This window comes from Herpailurus yagouaroundi, unplaced genomic scaffold (genome assembly GCF_014898765.1).
Source record: "Herpailurus yagouaroundi ecotype Mexico unplaced genomic scaffold, PumYag 208, whole genome shotgun sequence".
NCBI lineage: Eukaryota > Metazoa > Chordata > Mammalia > Carnivora > Felidae > Herpailurus > Herpailurus yagouaroundi.
In genome coordinates this window covers 8075773-8091013 of record NW_024412439.1, presented here as the reverse complement: position 1 = coordinate 8091013, position 15241 = coordinate 8075773, and the positions used below count along the sequence as shown (strand labels likewise).

Genomic DNA, 15241 nt, shown 5'->3' with positions numbered 1-15241 from the left:
GGCTGAAGTCGGACGCTTAACCGACTGCGCCACCCAGGCGCCCCATGTATTTTATTAATTTAAAAACCTTTGTGATTAGAAATTTCAGATACCAAGTAGAGACAATAATATAAAGAGCCCCCTGGGTTCCCATCATACAGCTTCGACAATTATTGTCACTTAGCCAATTTTATATCCTCTGTACTCCCATTCCATCCTCACTGGATTGTTTTAAAGAAAATCCCAGGCATCATATGATTTTATTGATAAATATTTTAGTACGGATTATAGAATTTTGAAGTCATAAGCGATCTTAGAAATTACTTAGGCCAACTCTTTTAATTAACAGATAAAACAGCTGAGACCCAGAGAGGAATAAATGGCTTTTATAATAACAATTACATAGCTTGTTAAGGTCAAAGATATTCAGGTCTTCTGACTTGCAGTGTATATATTTTTCTACTACCTAGCCTCCTCCCAATTCTTGATAGGACTCATTTGACTGCTGGTAACACTGTCGGGAAGGGATCTGGAATTATAAATGTGTTCATTTAGTCTTATGTTCCCTTTAATTTTATGTACATTTCAAAATAATAAAAACAGAAATTGTCACTAGTTATATGCTGATATGTTGGATCTATACCAATTTTCTGATTTGTTAAATATTGAATTTTATACTCATGGATTATAGATTTGAGTGAATTCTCAAAAAACCTATTAGGGAAAGAGATAAAATCTGCCTGTTATTTAAATGTGGATGTAGACTTTAGGGATCTTCAGAGTTCTACTCAGAGAAGTAGATACAGATTTTAGAACATACTCAAATTGATTTTTTCCCAATAGCAGAAAAATTATAAAAGATCATATCACATCTCATGGGAGCACAGATAAGAAAACAAAGTTCGAGGCTGTCTTGGCAATGCTAAAATAACATTAACCAGGTCAAATGCCATGGTTTTGCATGGTTTTATATGCGAATCACGTTTGGGAGCCATGAGTAATCTTGGATTTGGAGCAGCTCCAAAGCTTGGGGAGTGGAGACCTTGGTGGGGGTGGTGGTGTACATAGCAGGGTCAGTGCAGCTGCTGAGTATTAAAACCTCCAAAATGAGCCAGCCTTTGGATCATTTCTGGAAGGTAGTTAACTTCTGTTGACAACCAAAGAACAGTTTCCTGGCATGAAATCCTTGTAGAATTGCTGGCCAATTTGTCATGGAAGATTCCTATTTTATTCCTTTCTCCTCTCTTGTCTCCTTTAATAGACAGCTTAACAACAAGTGCAGCAAAAACAAACAAACAAATAAAAACCAAAAAGAATAAAACCCTCTCAGTTTCCAAAATCCTTTGGAACAACAGGAAACTCAGGAATTTCGAATATTTCCAAAGGCAATACATTTGGTGTGTGAAGATAAAGGGTTTTAATGCTGTACTTGGGCCTATACTGTGTATCAAAGCTGTTTGTTTATGCTTTGATAAGACAGAAATAACACACTTTGATATGATTTCAAGAATATTGTCAGAGGAAGAGGTATTTTTATTTTCTTCCATTCTAACAGGAAATGCTTCAAAATCATCAGGAAGAAAGTGGTAGCTCTTTCTTTACACGTGTCCTACCCCCAAGGCTGGCAATATTAGCTGTGTCATTTAAAGATAAAGACAAGAATTTGCAAAGCTTTCCAGCTATAGCGGGTAACTACTTTTCTTGATTGCTGTGGATGTGTTTATTTTATTTATTTATTAATTTTTTTTAACATTTATTTTTGAGAGAGAAAGAGACAGAGTACGAGCAGGGGAGGGGCAGAGAGAGAGGGGGAGACACAGAACCAGAAGCAGGCTCCAGGCTCTGAGCTGTCAGCACAGAGCCTGACATGGGGCTTGAACTCACAAACTGTGAGATCATGACCTGAGCCGAAATCAAGAGTCGGACACTTAACTAACTGAGCCACCTAGGCACCCCTGGATGTGCTTATTTTAAAATAATCAATTTGAACTTTTTTTCAGGAATTAAAAAATATAGTGGATGACATCTTTGCAGAGTTCTGCTAATTGTTTTGGCTAGGCTTCCACTAATAGCTGAGTTAGTGTGGGCAGGTCAGTGAATGAACTCAGCTAGCTTCTCTACTCTATGAAATGGGGGTGGCTGCTGGGAAGAGCGTATGACATTATACTCGAAGTTCCTTGAAAACAGTGAGGCCCGTGTGGCTGCAATGTGTGATAATCAAGTTTCAGTCAGAGTCTGTTTGCTCATTAAAGATTCCGTTTCCACATTTCTGCAAATGGCTGCATCACTCACCCGTCAGCATGAACTGATAGGCGTTGTCGGAGATGGAGAAGATGTGGGGCGGGGCCTCCTGGCGCTTCTTGCCTCGGTAGGCAGCCACCACCTCGGGGTTGTACACTGGCAGCCACTTGTAGGGGTTGACGGTGACGCAGAAGAGGCCCGAGTAGGTCTGAGAAAACCAGAAAATGCAGCATGTGGATCTTATCTTTGCTCGGAAAGGGGGACAGAATAAGGAGATGCCAAAGGGCACTCACGTAGATCATCCAGGCTGCGTAACGCTCTTTGAGGTTGTACAGCACTCCAGGCTCGTGCAGGTGCGTCATCATGGCCATGTCCTCAATCTTGTCATATTTCGGAGGGTTCATAGGGAAGACTTGGTCCTCCCTGACAGTTAGAGTCTGGCAAGGAAAGTGAGAGATGACTTGGTATTGACAGCTTGACGTAGGGTTGGTTTGTCTGTTTGGTTTGCTTGCAAAACTATAATTACAGATACTTTTCATTATATTATTCAGTATTCTTTAAATAAAGGCATGAAATTATATTTGTTTCAGGGTTTGACACAGTAAATCTGTCTCCTCTGATGAGCTAGGGTACCACCTTTTTTTAAAGATTTTTTTCCCCACAATCCCCTGTACCATGTTTATTTATCGGTTCGTATCTTTTTTAAAAAACTTTTTTTAATGTTTATTTAGTTTTGAGAGAGAGAGCGAGCGAGAGCGGGGGGAGGGGCAGAGAGAGAGAGAGAGGGAGACACAGAATCTGAAGCAGGCTTCAGGCTCTGAGCTGTCAGCACATAGCCCGATGTGGGGCTTGAACTCACGAACCATGAGATCATGACCTGGGCCGAAGTCAGACGCCTAATCAACTAAGCCACCCAGGTGCTCCATCAATTTGTATCTTTTTACTCTTATTTTAAGAGGTTAAATTTTTAATTTTTCCTGGCCATTCATTACAAGAAACTTCAATCTGGGGGTGGACGGAGTAATGGGGTTATTAATACATTATTTAGCTAAGTAAATCACTTAATAGTTTTCTGACAGGAGAAGCTAGCTTCTATTCCCCCCACCCAAGATCAAGTTTTGGGATTTAGATTGGGAAGTAGGGTTTGAGGGGATGCGGTGGCGGCTGATTCTAATGTGTTGAAGTCCTGTGGGTGGATGGGAAGTGGAGGAAAGGCGATAGCTGCTGGGACCTTCCTCTGCAGTCCAAATCGGGTGTCGGGAACGTACTGGAAGGATGTTTGTGTTGGCTATAGGCTTAGAGATTCTAAGCCATTAGAGCTTCACTTTGAGGTGAGGAGACCCAGAAATACAACAGGGACTGTTCTCTCCCCGTGTTTATACTCACTGTTCCACCTTCAGTCTTCACCGTTACTTTCCCTCCTTCTTTGCTCTGGATGGTGCTCTTCACATAGGACTCCTTGGGCTCCGCGACAAAGACTGATGTTTTAGCATCGAAGGGCTTGTTCTGGGCCTCAATCCGCTCCTTTTCCGATTTTCGGAGGTAGGGAGCTGCTTCGCCAAAAACCGCCATCTCAGCATCTGAACTCGCGCTCATGGCTGCGGTTTATTTAGCAGAGGATTCTGCCTTGGGGAAGACGTGGGGGAGAGGGAGAAATAGAAACCGGAAGTTACACCTGGGAGCTAGGATTTGGTGTGAAGGAAGGAAGTGTGGAGCCCCCATCACTGGGGCTGTCGATGCTCCCGCAGGTTGTCATCTGCCAGTGTCCTCACACAGGCCCCAGGACTGGTCTGGAGCGAGGTTGTAACTGGAGGCTTCATTTTTGGTACCTTGCAGATTTTCTTTCCCAGATCACATTTCTTAGTCCTCAGGGCTAGGGTGCCTACCTGGGGGTCTTTGCATGTTTGAATCTCTACACTGACAGCATCTACAGCTGGAACCGCAGATGGATTGTTTTAAGGCAGCTTCTTCAGTCCCCACTTTTCCTTCTGGGTGATTGGGTCTGCCACACACTGGGACCATCATGCACTTAGGGTGGAAGGTTTGTCTTGTGGGAAGGAAGGGTGATACTTTCAAAGCGTTCAAAAAGTAGCTTTACGTTTTTACTTTCTAGGTGGCCATTTTCTTCTCATAAGGCACATACTATTTTTAACATCTACTTTATGTTAATATTTGGTGTTAAATCTCTTGGTGGGTTGTTAAAAGAACCTCCTAATAAATTCTTAATACTGTGTATTTTTGTCATTTGGCTTGCTACCAAAGAGACTTAGCATTGCCTTAATTCCAGAATCTCTTCTGACACTTTGTTTTTGGCATGAGGGATTTCAACAGTCAGTTAACAGATCTAACCACAGAGAAATGAGAGCATGAAGAAGGTCCTTCTTCCCACATGCATTCCACAGGCTTCTTTTCTTTCCACCAATAAGAAGAAAACTGACAAAAATGAAAGGGTTCATCACAGGGAAACCATTCCGCTGATTGATAGATGGGCCTCTGCAGTGTTGGCCTGTTACACTGATTGAGTTGTTCCTTTCCTTTCCTTTGTAAATTACTTGGGGAAGGGCCAGGGTCTCTCTTAAATTAGGTTCCGTATTTAGCACTCTGTGGGTGTACCACTAGGGACTTTTTAGATGAACAATAATAAATCTTTCTAAAAACAAATAACAATGAATCATCAAAAAGTAGCTAAAACATTGTGGTTTTCACAAGATGTTTGTGTTTTCGTTTTTTGATAAGGATCTTCCAAGAAGTTTCAAAAATATCTGTAAAATGGCTAAGTATCAGTGCTTTGCGATAGAGGGAGGTCGACACACACAGAAGAGTCTCTTGCCCCTCGACCGGTCTACATGTAGCTGAAAACTCATTGTCAAAATTCTTTCTGTCCTAAGTATAGTCCTTTAACCCTGAACTCAGGTGAGGATAGCGTCAGAGAATAAGGCTCTCTGGAATAGTGTTTTCTCAGCGTTTATAAGCAGTCGTTGGAAGTACCAGCTACTTAGATAACTGCAGAAATGTGGAAATAGTGTACAATTAAGAGTTGTTCCCAGCTTTGTTAGCCTAAATGCCCTCTGTCATCAACACATCAATAAAGCTGAGGCTTACCTCCGGAGTTCCAGATGAAAATGCAGGTTCAGAAGTGGCTGACACTGTGAAACAACAGATTTCTTATTAGCAAAGCTGTGGAATCCCAGTAAAATAGTTACAGAATTAAAACTGTCTGGTCTAAATCTTGACTCTGAGAAAATAAAAGTCAGAGTTGGGAGGGACGGTTTCATGCTCAGAGGTGGGCCATGGGGTCAACTCTCCCTGTCCCGGGGTCCCTGGGGATCCTTGAAGCCCCAAGGCCCCCCTGTCACTCACCTCTGGGTTCTTGGTGGTGATAAGGCAGGCGGGGTGTCCGTGCTTATATAGGCACCCGTGTGCTGACGCTGTGGCTCTCTCCTCTTTGTTAGGGCAGGACATTTGGCAACATGACCCTCAGCATAATTTGTACTGACATTTGGCATGTTTGGATATAATTAGAACTATTCATATCATTTTGAGTATGTGAACCGATCGCCTATAAATAATTTGACAGGGACCAATCTGCCAGCAGAGAATGCTTTCTAGTATGCTAGGAAGGTGATCTCTGACCGTGCCTGGTGGGGCCCCAGAGTCTGTTCCTGTGAGCTGTGTTCGATTTGGCAAACTCTTTCACACATACCTGTGGTTCTCAGTGACACATTGCTGTCAGGGCCTTAACCACTTGTCCTTATTTGTTACCATAGGAACCCTCACTCCATTCCCTTGGGTCCCTGCCAAGGCTTACCCTCGGAGTCTGGGCTTGGGCAGCTGTGCCAAGGTGAGAGGAGAATCTGCACCGAGTCTCCACCGTTGGCCCCGTGCCCACCCACTCCACACTGAAAAGATTATTTCAGTAGAACATAATATGTATTCATTGTAGGGAAAAATACAGATAAGCAAAGAGAAAAAAAAAGTATCTATAATCCTACTATGCAGAGATAAAATAAGGTAGAGAGAAAAATACAGATAAGCAAAGAGAAAAAAAAAGTATCTATAATCCTACTATGCAGAGATAAAATAAGGTAGAGAGGTATAAGTGGATTCATACTCTATACGTGCATATCGTACATAGAGGTGTTATAATCTACTTTAAGAATTATAGGTAATTTTATATAATTTACACCCTTATTCTTTAAACAGATTATATCGTGATCATTCTTTTTATTTTTTATTTTGTTTATTTTTTAAAGTTTATTTTTGAGAGAGAGAGTGAGAGCGTGTGCTGGGGAGGGATAGAGAGAGACAGGGACAGAGGATCCGAAGTGGGCTCCATGCTGACGACACAGAGCCCAACACGAGGCTTGAACCTATGAATCGCAGGATTATAACTCAAGCTGAAGTCACACGCTTAACTGACTGAGCCACCCAGGCACCCCTATGATCATTCTTTTTAAATTAAGATTTTTCATTTTTAAAAGGTCAGGTATATTGAGGTATAATTTATGTACAGCAGAATTCACTATTTGGCTGACAGTTGTATGAGATTTTTTTTTTTCTGCCATTTAAAACATTTTTAACTGTGACAGTAAATTCCCTTTCTCTGTTGTATAGCTCTAAGGCCTTTTACACATGCACAGATTCTTATAGACGCTGCCACAGACAGGACGCAGAACAATTCCATTTATGTGAGTTCTGACATGTGTGTAATTGTGTGACCTCTTACATACAAATTACATGAAAAATTAAAGCCTTGAAGATGAGGCTAAAATTCTCCTTTGATGAACTCACAATGGAGGTAGCTCCCTTCTCTCCAGAGGTAATCACCTATTACCAGTTTGGTGTATAATATTCCAGACCTTTTCTATGCACTTACTAAGTTATAGTTGGGAAAATATGCATTGGTAAAACTGGTCTAAGAAAATTGGCTCATTGAAAATATATAATTAGATGTTTAAAGTATGTTTGAGGTAGTATCATACTTTACATTTACCAACTTGTTTTTTGTTGTTGAGTTGTTGTTCTGTACTCTTGGATCATTTTCCATATTAGTACATAAATTAAAATATGCAAAAATTTAAAACATATACAAAAATAAAGAAAATGGTATAGGAACCCATTATATTCATCCAGCATTAGTAATGATCAGTTCATGGTCAGTCTTTTTTTTTTTTTTTTTTAACGTTTATTTTTGAGAGAATGAAAGAGAGAGAGAGAGGCAGACGGAGGATCCAAAGCAGGCTCTGCACTGACAGCAGAGAGTGTGACGTGGGGCTTGAACCCACGAGCTGGGAGATCATGACACGGGCTGAAGCCAGACACTTAACCGACTGAGCTACCCAGGCGCCCTAATTCAGCCCAACCCACTGCCCTATACCAGAGGACTGACTTGATATTACTCATTTAAAAATTTCTGTGTAGAATTCTCTGTGATTATATGATTTCTTTGTTAGGTAAGTTGCAGAAGGTTTCTCCTGGTCTAATAGTGATCTTAACTTTGCTGTGGCATCTCAGTCTTATGGATGTTTTAAATTTGTATGTAGTCAAAGTTACAAACACTTTTCATTTGTATTTTTGCTTTTTTGTGTGTATTGTAAAAGAAGGCCTTTTCTAAATCAAGGACTCGGGGTCATAAATATGTTCTATATTTTCAATCTAATGCTTAAAAAAATATACTAATGGGCGCCTGGATGGCTCAGTCGGTTGAACTTCCAACTTTGGCTCAGGTCATGATCTCAACGGTTTGTGAGTTTGAGCCCCACATCGGGCTCTGTGCTGACAGCTCAGAGCCTGAAGCCTGCTTTGGATTCTGTGTCTCCCTCTCTTTTTGCCCCTCTCTCACACTCTGTTTCTCTCTCTCTCTCTCTCTCAAAGATGAATAAACATTACAAAAAATTTAAAAATATATATAGAGACAGATTTGTAATCTAGAGATTTGTGTGTGTATGTGTCTGTGTATGTGAATATAATGTTTCTGAATTCCATATTTTGTACCATGTTTCTGTGGCAATAGCACATATGCTTTGATATGTAGTAGGGTAGATTATCCCTAATTATTCATTTATTTTAAAGTTGTCTTGATAGTTCTTGCATTCTGTTGTATTAATTTTAGACTCTGTGTTTCAGATTATATGGAAAATCCTGTTGTGATTTTGATTTAGGTTAAATTGAATTAATAGGTAATTTAATGAGAGTTGGTGTCTTTTTAATATGAGCCTCTCAATCTATAAGTACGATATATTTTCCTGTTTATTCTGTTTTTTAAAGTGTTTTTCAGTCATTTTTTCTCTAGTTTTTTTCTCCCAGAAATATCTTTTTTTTTTTTTTTAATTTTTTTTTCAACGTTTATTTATTTTTGGGACAGAGAGAGACAGAGCATGAACGGGGGAGGAGCAGAGAGAGAGGGGGACACAGAATCGGAAACAGGCTCCAGGCTCTGAGCCATCAGCCCAGAGCCTGATGCGGGGCTTGAACTCACGGACCGCGAGATCGTGACCTGGCTGAAGTCGGATGCTTAACCGACTGCGCCACCCAGGCGCCCCTCCCAGAAATATCTTAAAATATTTCATGTTATGTTTGTTCCTAGCAATTTTAGTTTTTTTGTTGCTCTAGTGAATGGGATTATTTTTCTTTCCACTTGGGTTATCACTGGCATGTGGCAGCCAAGATTGTGTGCCCAGAACTTCTGTTTTGTCTGTGGCAGCAGGTACCCACTACCCTTCATTTCACAGCACCGGGGCAACCACATGACCCTGTTTTGGCTAATGAAACGCAAGCAGGAGTTGCTGGGTGGGACTTCCAGAAAAGAGAGTAGACTCCACTGGTACTACCTTTTCCTTTCCCTTCTTACTGCTTTTTGGTGTAGAACACAGATGTAATGGCGGAGCTCCAGCCTTGAAGGAGAGATCAAGAGAAGTTCAGAGACAGTGTTGACATGTGTGAGTTGAATTTTATTACATAAATAAAAAAATTAACCAGTCATATTAATAAGGCACTATTCACTCAGATTTTCTGTTCCATACAAACACAATCTCTGACAGACATGCAGTGTTTCAGAAAGTTAGTTTTACTGGTATCTTTCATCTAACTCACTTGCTGAACTTCCTTATCCCTCCTGATAGTTTATTTGATTCTATTGGGCTTTTGATGTATCATGCACAAATAATCAGTTTTGTGTCTTCTTTTTTTGTTTTTTTTTTGTAATTTATGTGTTATCTTTCTCTTATTGCATTGTCTGAGACATTTAGGACAATGTTGAATACTAGGATACTTCATGTACGAGATGAGTGATCCTTATTTAGATCCTGACTTTAATGGGATTGCTGCTAATGTTTCCTCAAGTATATTTGCTGTGTACTTTAGTTTGCCAATAATTTTAATCACAAAAATGAATCGAACTGCTTCATCCTTAGGTATATGATACGATGAAGAGAATTGAAAACATATACAAAAACTTGTACACAAATATTCATAGCAGCATTATCCACAGTAGCCAAAAAAAGTGGAAACAACCCAAATGTTCATCAACAAATGGATACACAAAATGTGGTATATTCATATGGTGGAATATTATTCAGCCATAAAAAGGAATGAAGTACTCACACAGGCCACAGCATGGATGAGCCTCAGAGACACTATGCTTGAGTGACAGACGTAATGCACTTAGGTTTGATGATTCCATTTGTATAAAATGTTGAATAGGCAAGTGCATAGAGACAGAAAGCAGTTGAGTGGTTTCCGAAGGATGGTCTGGAGAGGGGAGATCGGGAAATGACTACTAATGGGATTTCTTTTCAAGGCGATGAAAAGGTTCTGAAATTAAATAGTGGTTATGACTGCATAACTTTGTGAATCTACTAAAATGACTGAATTGTACATTTAAATGGTAAATTGATGGTATGTGAATTAAATTTTTAAAACTGCATTGGATTTTATCAGTGTATTTTGCATTTATTGAAATTATTTTTTCTCCTCAAGTTTATTAATATAGTGAATGATATGGCAGATTTTTTTCACTTTTACCACTAAAATTCATGAAATAAAAGCCATTGAGATAATATTGTTTAATTTCCTGCTGATTGATTTAAGTTTACATTTTTTTTTTTTTTTTTTTTTTTTTTTGTAATGTGGGATTTCTACATCTGAGTTCATTATGGGCCTAGCATATAGTTTTCTTTTCTTATGCTGTCCTCTTCTGGTTTTGATATCAACATCATGCTAGTCTTGTAAAATAAATAGCTTCCTGTTTCTATTTTCTGCAATACTGTGTTTAGAATGTGAATAATCTGTTCCAGGAAGATTCGTAGAGTTCCTTCAAGGAACTCTTTTAGTCTGTAGGCTCTTGGTGGAAGAATCTTTTATTTACTTTTATTAGTTTTTTTATGACTATTGATTAGTTTGTTCAGAGTTTCTATTTTTTTTTTTTTATTTTGCCCATTTAGAAATGTTTTGTTTTCCTAGCAAATTGCCCATTTCATGTGAGGTTTCAGATATTTTGACTTTTTTTGTGCATATCTGTTTATAATAAAAACCTCCTGATCGATTCTCTTTTATTCTTTCTTTTCATTTGCCTTTCATATAGTTTAATTTTATTCTTTTTATTTTAAACCATATTTGCTAAAGTTTTGTCTTTTGTATCAGTCTTTTAAATTTAGTTTTACGAAATAACTTTTTTTCCTATTTTCTATTTTGCATTCTGTTTTTAATCTCATTCATTTCTTTTATTTCTGTACATTTATTTTATTGGTCTGTATTCAACATCTTAAATTGAAAGCTTCATTTATTTTCATTCTTTCTTATGATCTCATGGATTTATTTGTGGTTATCAATTTTTCTTTGGTAACCACTGTGGCTAAATTCCAGAGGTTTATATGTAGTACTCTGCTTGTCCTTCACTTATAATTTACATTTTAAAATTTCCATTTCCATCTCAACTCCCAAATTATCTAAAGCATATTTGTTTTTTAGATTTTCAAATGAACACATTTGGGCATTGGGGGGAGGGTTCTCTTTTAGTTGTTAATTCTTTTCATCACGTGCATGTGAGTGTGCAAATTTAGTTTGGTTCCTGGTAGACTTGATAGGAGTGAGGGACGTTCATGTGTGTGTGTATGTGCGTGTTTGTAAGCAGTAAGATTATCAGCACCCCAAAACCTCTCATGATCCTTCTCATTAGAACTCAGATTTCCCTCACCTAAAGGCAACTACAATTTTTACCTTTATGACAGTCATTTCTCTGCTTTTCTGTATAGTTTCACTATTTGTGTATGCAGCTGTAAACAATACATATACTTTTTTTTTTCTTTTTTGCTTAATCTTGAGCTTCATATGAATAGATAGAACTTTACTTATTCTCTACTAGTTCACTTTTTTTGGCACAACAATATTGTGGGATTTTTTTTTCCCCCCATGAAGTTACATGTAGCTGGATTTTATTTTCATTATTGTGCAGTATTACATCGTATGATGATATTCTGTTGTATACAGAATTTGGGGTTATTCCCAGTTTTTTGCTGTAGTTATTTATTTATTTATTTATTTATTTATTTATTTATTTATTTCAAGATGAAGAGTGACTGTCACTTCTGTGGTATCTTGTTCTAGAAATAGTTTGTGGTTCTTTTGTGGTTTTGTACCTGGGTAGTTGTTATTCCATCTCCTTCCTCCTCTTTTAGCAGATTTATTCAGGTAGAAGTTTATATACCTTCATCAATTTTAAGTGTATATATATGATTTTTAGTGGATTTATGCAGTTGTGCAACCATCAACGCGATCCAATTTTATAAACACTTACATTGAATTAAAATGCTCCTTTGTGCCCTTGTGCATTCAGTTCCCATCCCAACCCCAAACCATAGACAAACACCATTTTCTGTCTCTATCATCTTGCCTTTTCTAGAAATTTCCTATAATGGAGTCCTACAGTGTGCATTCTGTTTTGTAGGGCTCCTTTCCCTTAGTTTTGGAGTTCATGCATGTTGTCACTTGTATCAGGAGTGTGATCATTTCTTTTGCTGAGTATGAGTCCATTGTGTGGGTGCGTCACATTGTGTTTATACATTTACCAGCTTATGGCCATTTGAATTGTTTCCAGTTTGGGGCTATTATGAATAATGCTGTTAATAATACTCCATACAAAGCATTGTGTGGAAGTTTGTTTTCATTTCTCTTGGGTCGATAACTAGGGGTTGAATAGTCAGTCCACTAGGTTGTGTAACTTTTTAAGCAACTGCCAAGTTCTTTTCCATAGTTGCGGTACTATTTTGCACTTCCACTAATCACGTGAGGGTTCCAGCTTCTTTCCATTCTGACCTACACTTGTGTTGTTCTTCTTTTCACTGATAGCCATCCGAGTGAGTGTAAAGTAGCATCTCCTTGTGGTTTTAATTTTCATTTCCTTAACGAATAATGATTTTGGTTATGTGTTCGTGTGCTTGCCATTTATGTATTTTCTTTAAGTGAAGTGTCGATCTAAATCTTTAGCCCATTTAAAAAATTGGATCATTTTCTTACTAATTACTTGTTAGAAGTTATTTATCAGATGTATGATTAACAAATATTTTCTTGCAGTCTGTGACTTGTCTTTTCATTTTCTTAATGGTTTCCTTTGAAGAGTTGGTTTTAAATTTTGATGAAGTCCAATTTTTTGATGAAGTCAATATTTTCTTTTATGGGTCATGCTTTTTATATGATATTTTACAAATATTTCCTAATGCAAAGTCAGCAATACTTTTATGCTTTCTTCTATACATTTTATATTTATAGTTCTTACATGTGGGTCTATATTCTGTTTCAAGTTAGTTGTTTTTAATATTTATTTATTTTTGAAAGAGACAGAGACAGAGACAGAGTGTGAGTGGGAGAGGGACAAAGAGAGAGGGAGACACAGAATCTGAAGCAGGCTTCAGGCTGTCAGCGCAGAGCCCGATGCGGGGCTTAAAATCACAGACCATGAGATCATGTCCTGAGCCGAAGTCAGATGCTTAACTGACTAAGCCACCCAGGTGCCCCTAAGTTTTTTTTTTTTTTTTTTTTTAATGAAGTATACAAATTTTAACATTTGTCTTTACAATTCAGCTTGGTTTTTGTGTTATTCAGTCATCTATGTTTTTTACTTTTGTTTACTTGGCCTATAGTTTCTCTAGTAGATGGAAGTTAAACTCATCGACTACGATTGTTCTCACATGTTTCAGATTTCGTTTGTGTAATTCAAAGATAGTTGTTAACTTCATAGAAATTTGTGATCAGTTGATCTTTCTGGTAAACTGGATCTTTTAAAATAAAATAGGAACTGTCCCTGCTTCATTTAGTATTTTTTTGCCTTGAATTCTATTTTTGCTAATATTTTGCTATATTTGCTTTTACTTTTTTGGTAGCATATAGATGGGCTATCTTTTCCCATACCTTTATTTTTCAACTCTTCTGAGTTTTTTTAGTTTACATCTGATGTTTAAAAAAAAGCAAGTAGTAGCTACTTTGAAAATCCAGTGTGGGAGCCTTTTTTAACAGGTAAGTCTTAAATTAAGGGCAGCAATGTGTACAGTGCTTTAAATAGCAACTGAATCAGATGTTATTTTGTATGATTTTAGGCAAGTCACTTAACCCCTGTAAGCCTCAGTTTGTTCATCTGTTCAAGGAAAGCAATAACAATTATTTCCTACTATCTCACTGGATTTATGTGAGTATTCAATGAGAAATATATAGAGAGCATCTGGCAACATAGAAAGTATTTAATAAATATTGACTGCCATCACTCTGTTTAAAATAGTATGAAAAATAGGGCTCTGTGGCTGTGAGTCATGGAATATCACTGGAGTCTTAACCAAGAAGCTGATGTCATAAGATTTGTGTTTTAAGCACAGTTATGGTAGCAGCATGGAAGGTGGATTGGAGGAGTGAGGCAGAGAGAAAGAACCCACTTAAACAGTTGTTGTACTATTTTAGGAGAGCTGAGAACCTGCTGTAAGCCAGCAGCTCTTGGAAAAGAAAACGAAGAGGGTGTGAGCAAGAGGTACTTAGGTTGTAGACTTGACTCTGTTTGCCGCTGGTGAAACAAATAATTTTAGATGTTCAGGAATCATTTAAATTTATTCTACCTGAAGACAACTAAAAATATACAGAATTTCCTGAGCTTGGGGGGTAATACTTCTCATGGCAAGGGAACACACTTGGAAATACTAGATAAAAGATAGAGGTATAATTTTGATGGAACATTACAATTTCAGAGTTTGCAGTAAAAGAATGTATTTCTAGGGATAATGAATGAGCTTTTACCAGACAGTGAGGTAACAAGCCACCCTAACTAACATCAAACATTATTTTAGGAATATGGTGGTTAAAATAGTATAAAATTAGTGTAGATGAAGAGAAGTAGATCAGTAGAACATAATATAGTTCAAAATGGGTTCTTGAATGTATAGCAATTTAGAATATGATAAAGGTGGCATTTTAAGTCACAAAGGGGGAAAAGAAGGACTAGGCAGTGAATGGGGTTGAGATTTAGCATTCAAAAAACAATTAAAGTAGGTCCTTGCCTGACACCACTGATAAAAATTAGTTCTAGATGAGCTGAAGTCTTAAGCATTAAAACAAAGCACAGTTATAAATGTAGTAGAAGATGTATACATATCCTTCACATCAAGAAGAAAGGGAGATACAAGCAAATGGAAAAAAAAGCCGAAAGATATAAATGGGGACAGTTCACAGAAGAGGCAGGACAAATGGCCAGTGAACTTGATAACACGCTCAGCCTCAGGAGGCACGAGCTCAGATAACAGCTAGCATATCTCACCCATCAGCTTGACAGAACAATTTCCTAGTAGCAAATGGTGGTGCTGGAGAGGGGACACCCTCCTCTGGTTCAGGTAAGGGTGTAAAATTCCAGGGCAATTTGTTGCTTCTTTTGAAATTTAAAATTGCCGTAATTTCCCCTTACTCTTTTTTCTACAGAAGCAGAGGGAACAGAAGATAGGTCAGGGTTGTATATTTAACATTTCTTCTAATAACGAAACTTTGGAAACGA

At 38.0% G+C, this 15241-nt stretch overlaps 1 protein-coding gene across 1 annotated transcript in view; it reads right to left on the bottom strand.

Moving 5' to 3' along the window:
• The window catches only part of LOC121015901 (myosin-8), a 27793-nt gene extending 23977 nt beyond the window's left edge, over positions 1-3816 (bottom strand). Inside the window, exons 1-3 of the mRNA XM_040453190.1 lie at positions 3607-3816; positions 2514-2657; positions 2272-2428 (exon numbers count right to left, since the gene is read on the bottom strand). Coding sequence (XP_040309124.1) covers positions 2272-2428; positions 2514-2657; positions 3607-3816 — 511 coding nt within the window. The remainder of the gene's footprint in view (positions 1-2271; positions 2429-2513; positions 2658-3606) is intronic.
• Positions 3817-15241: the final 11425 nt, after the last annotated feature.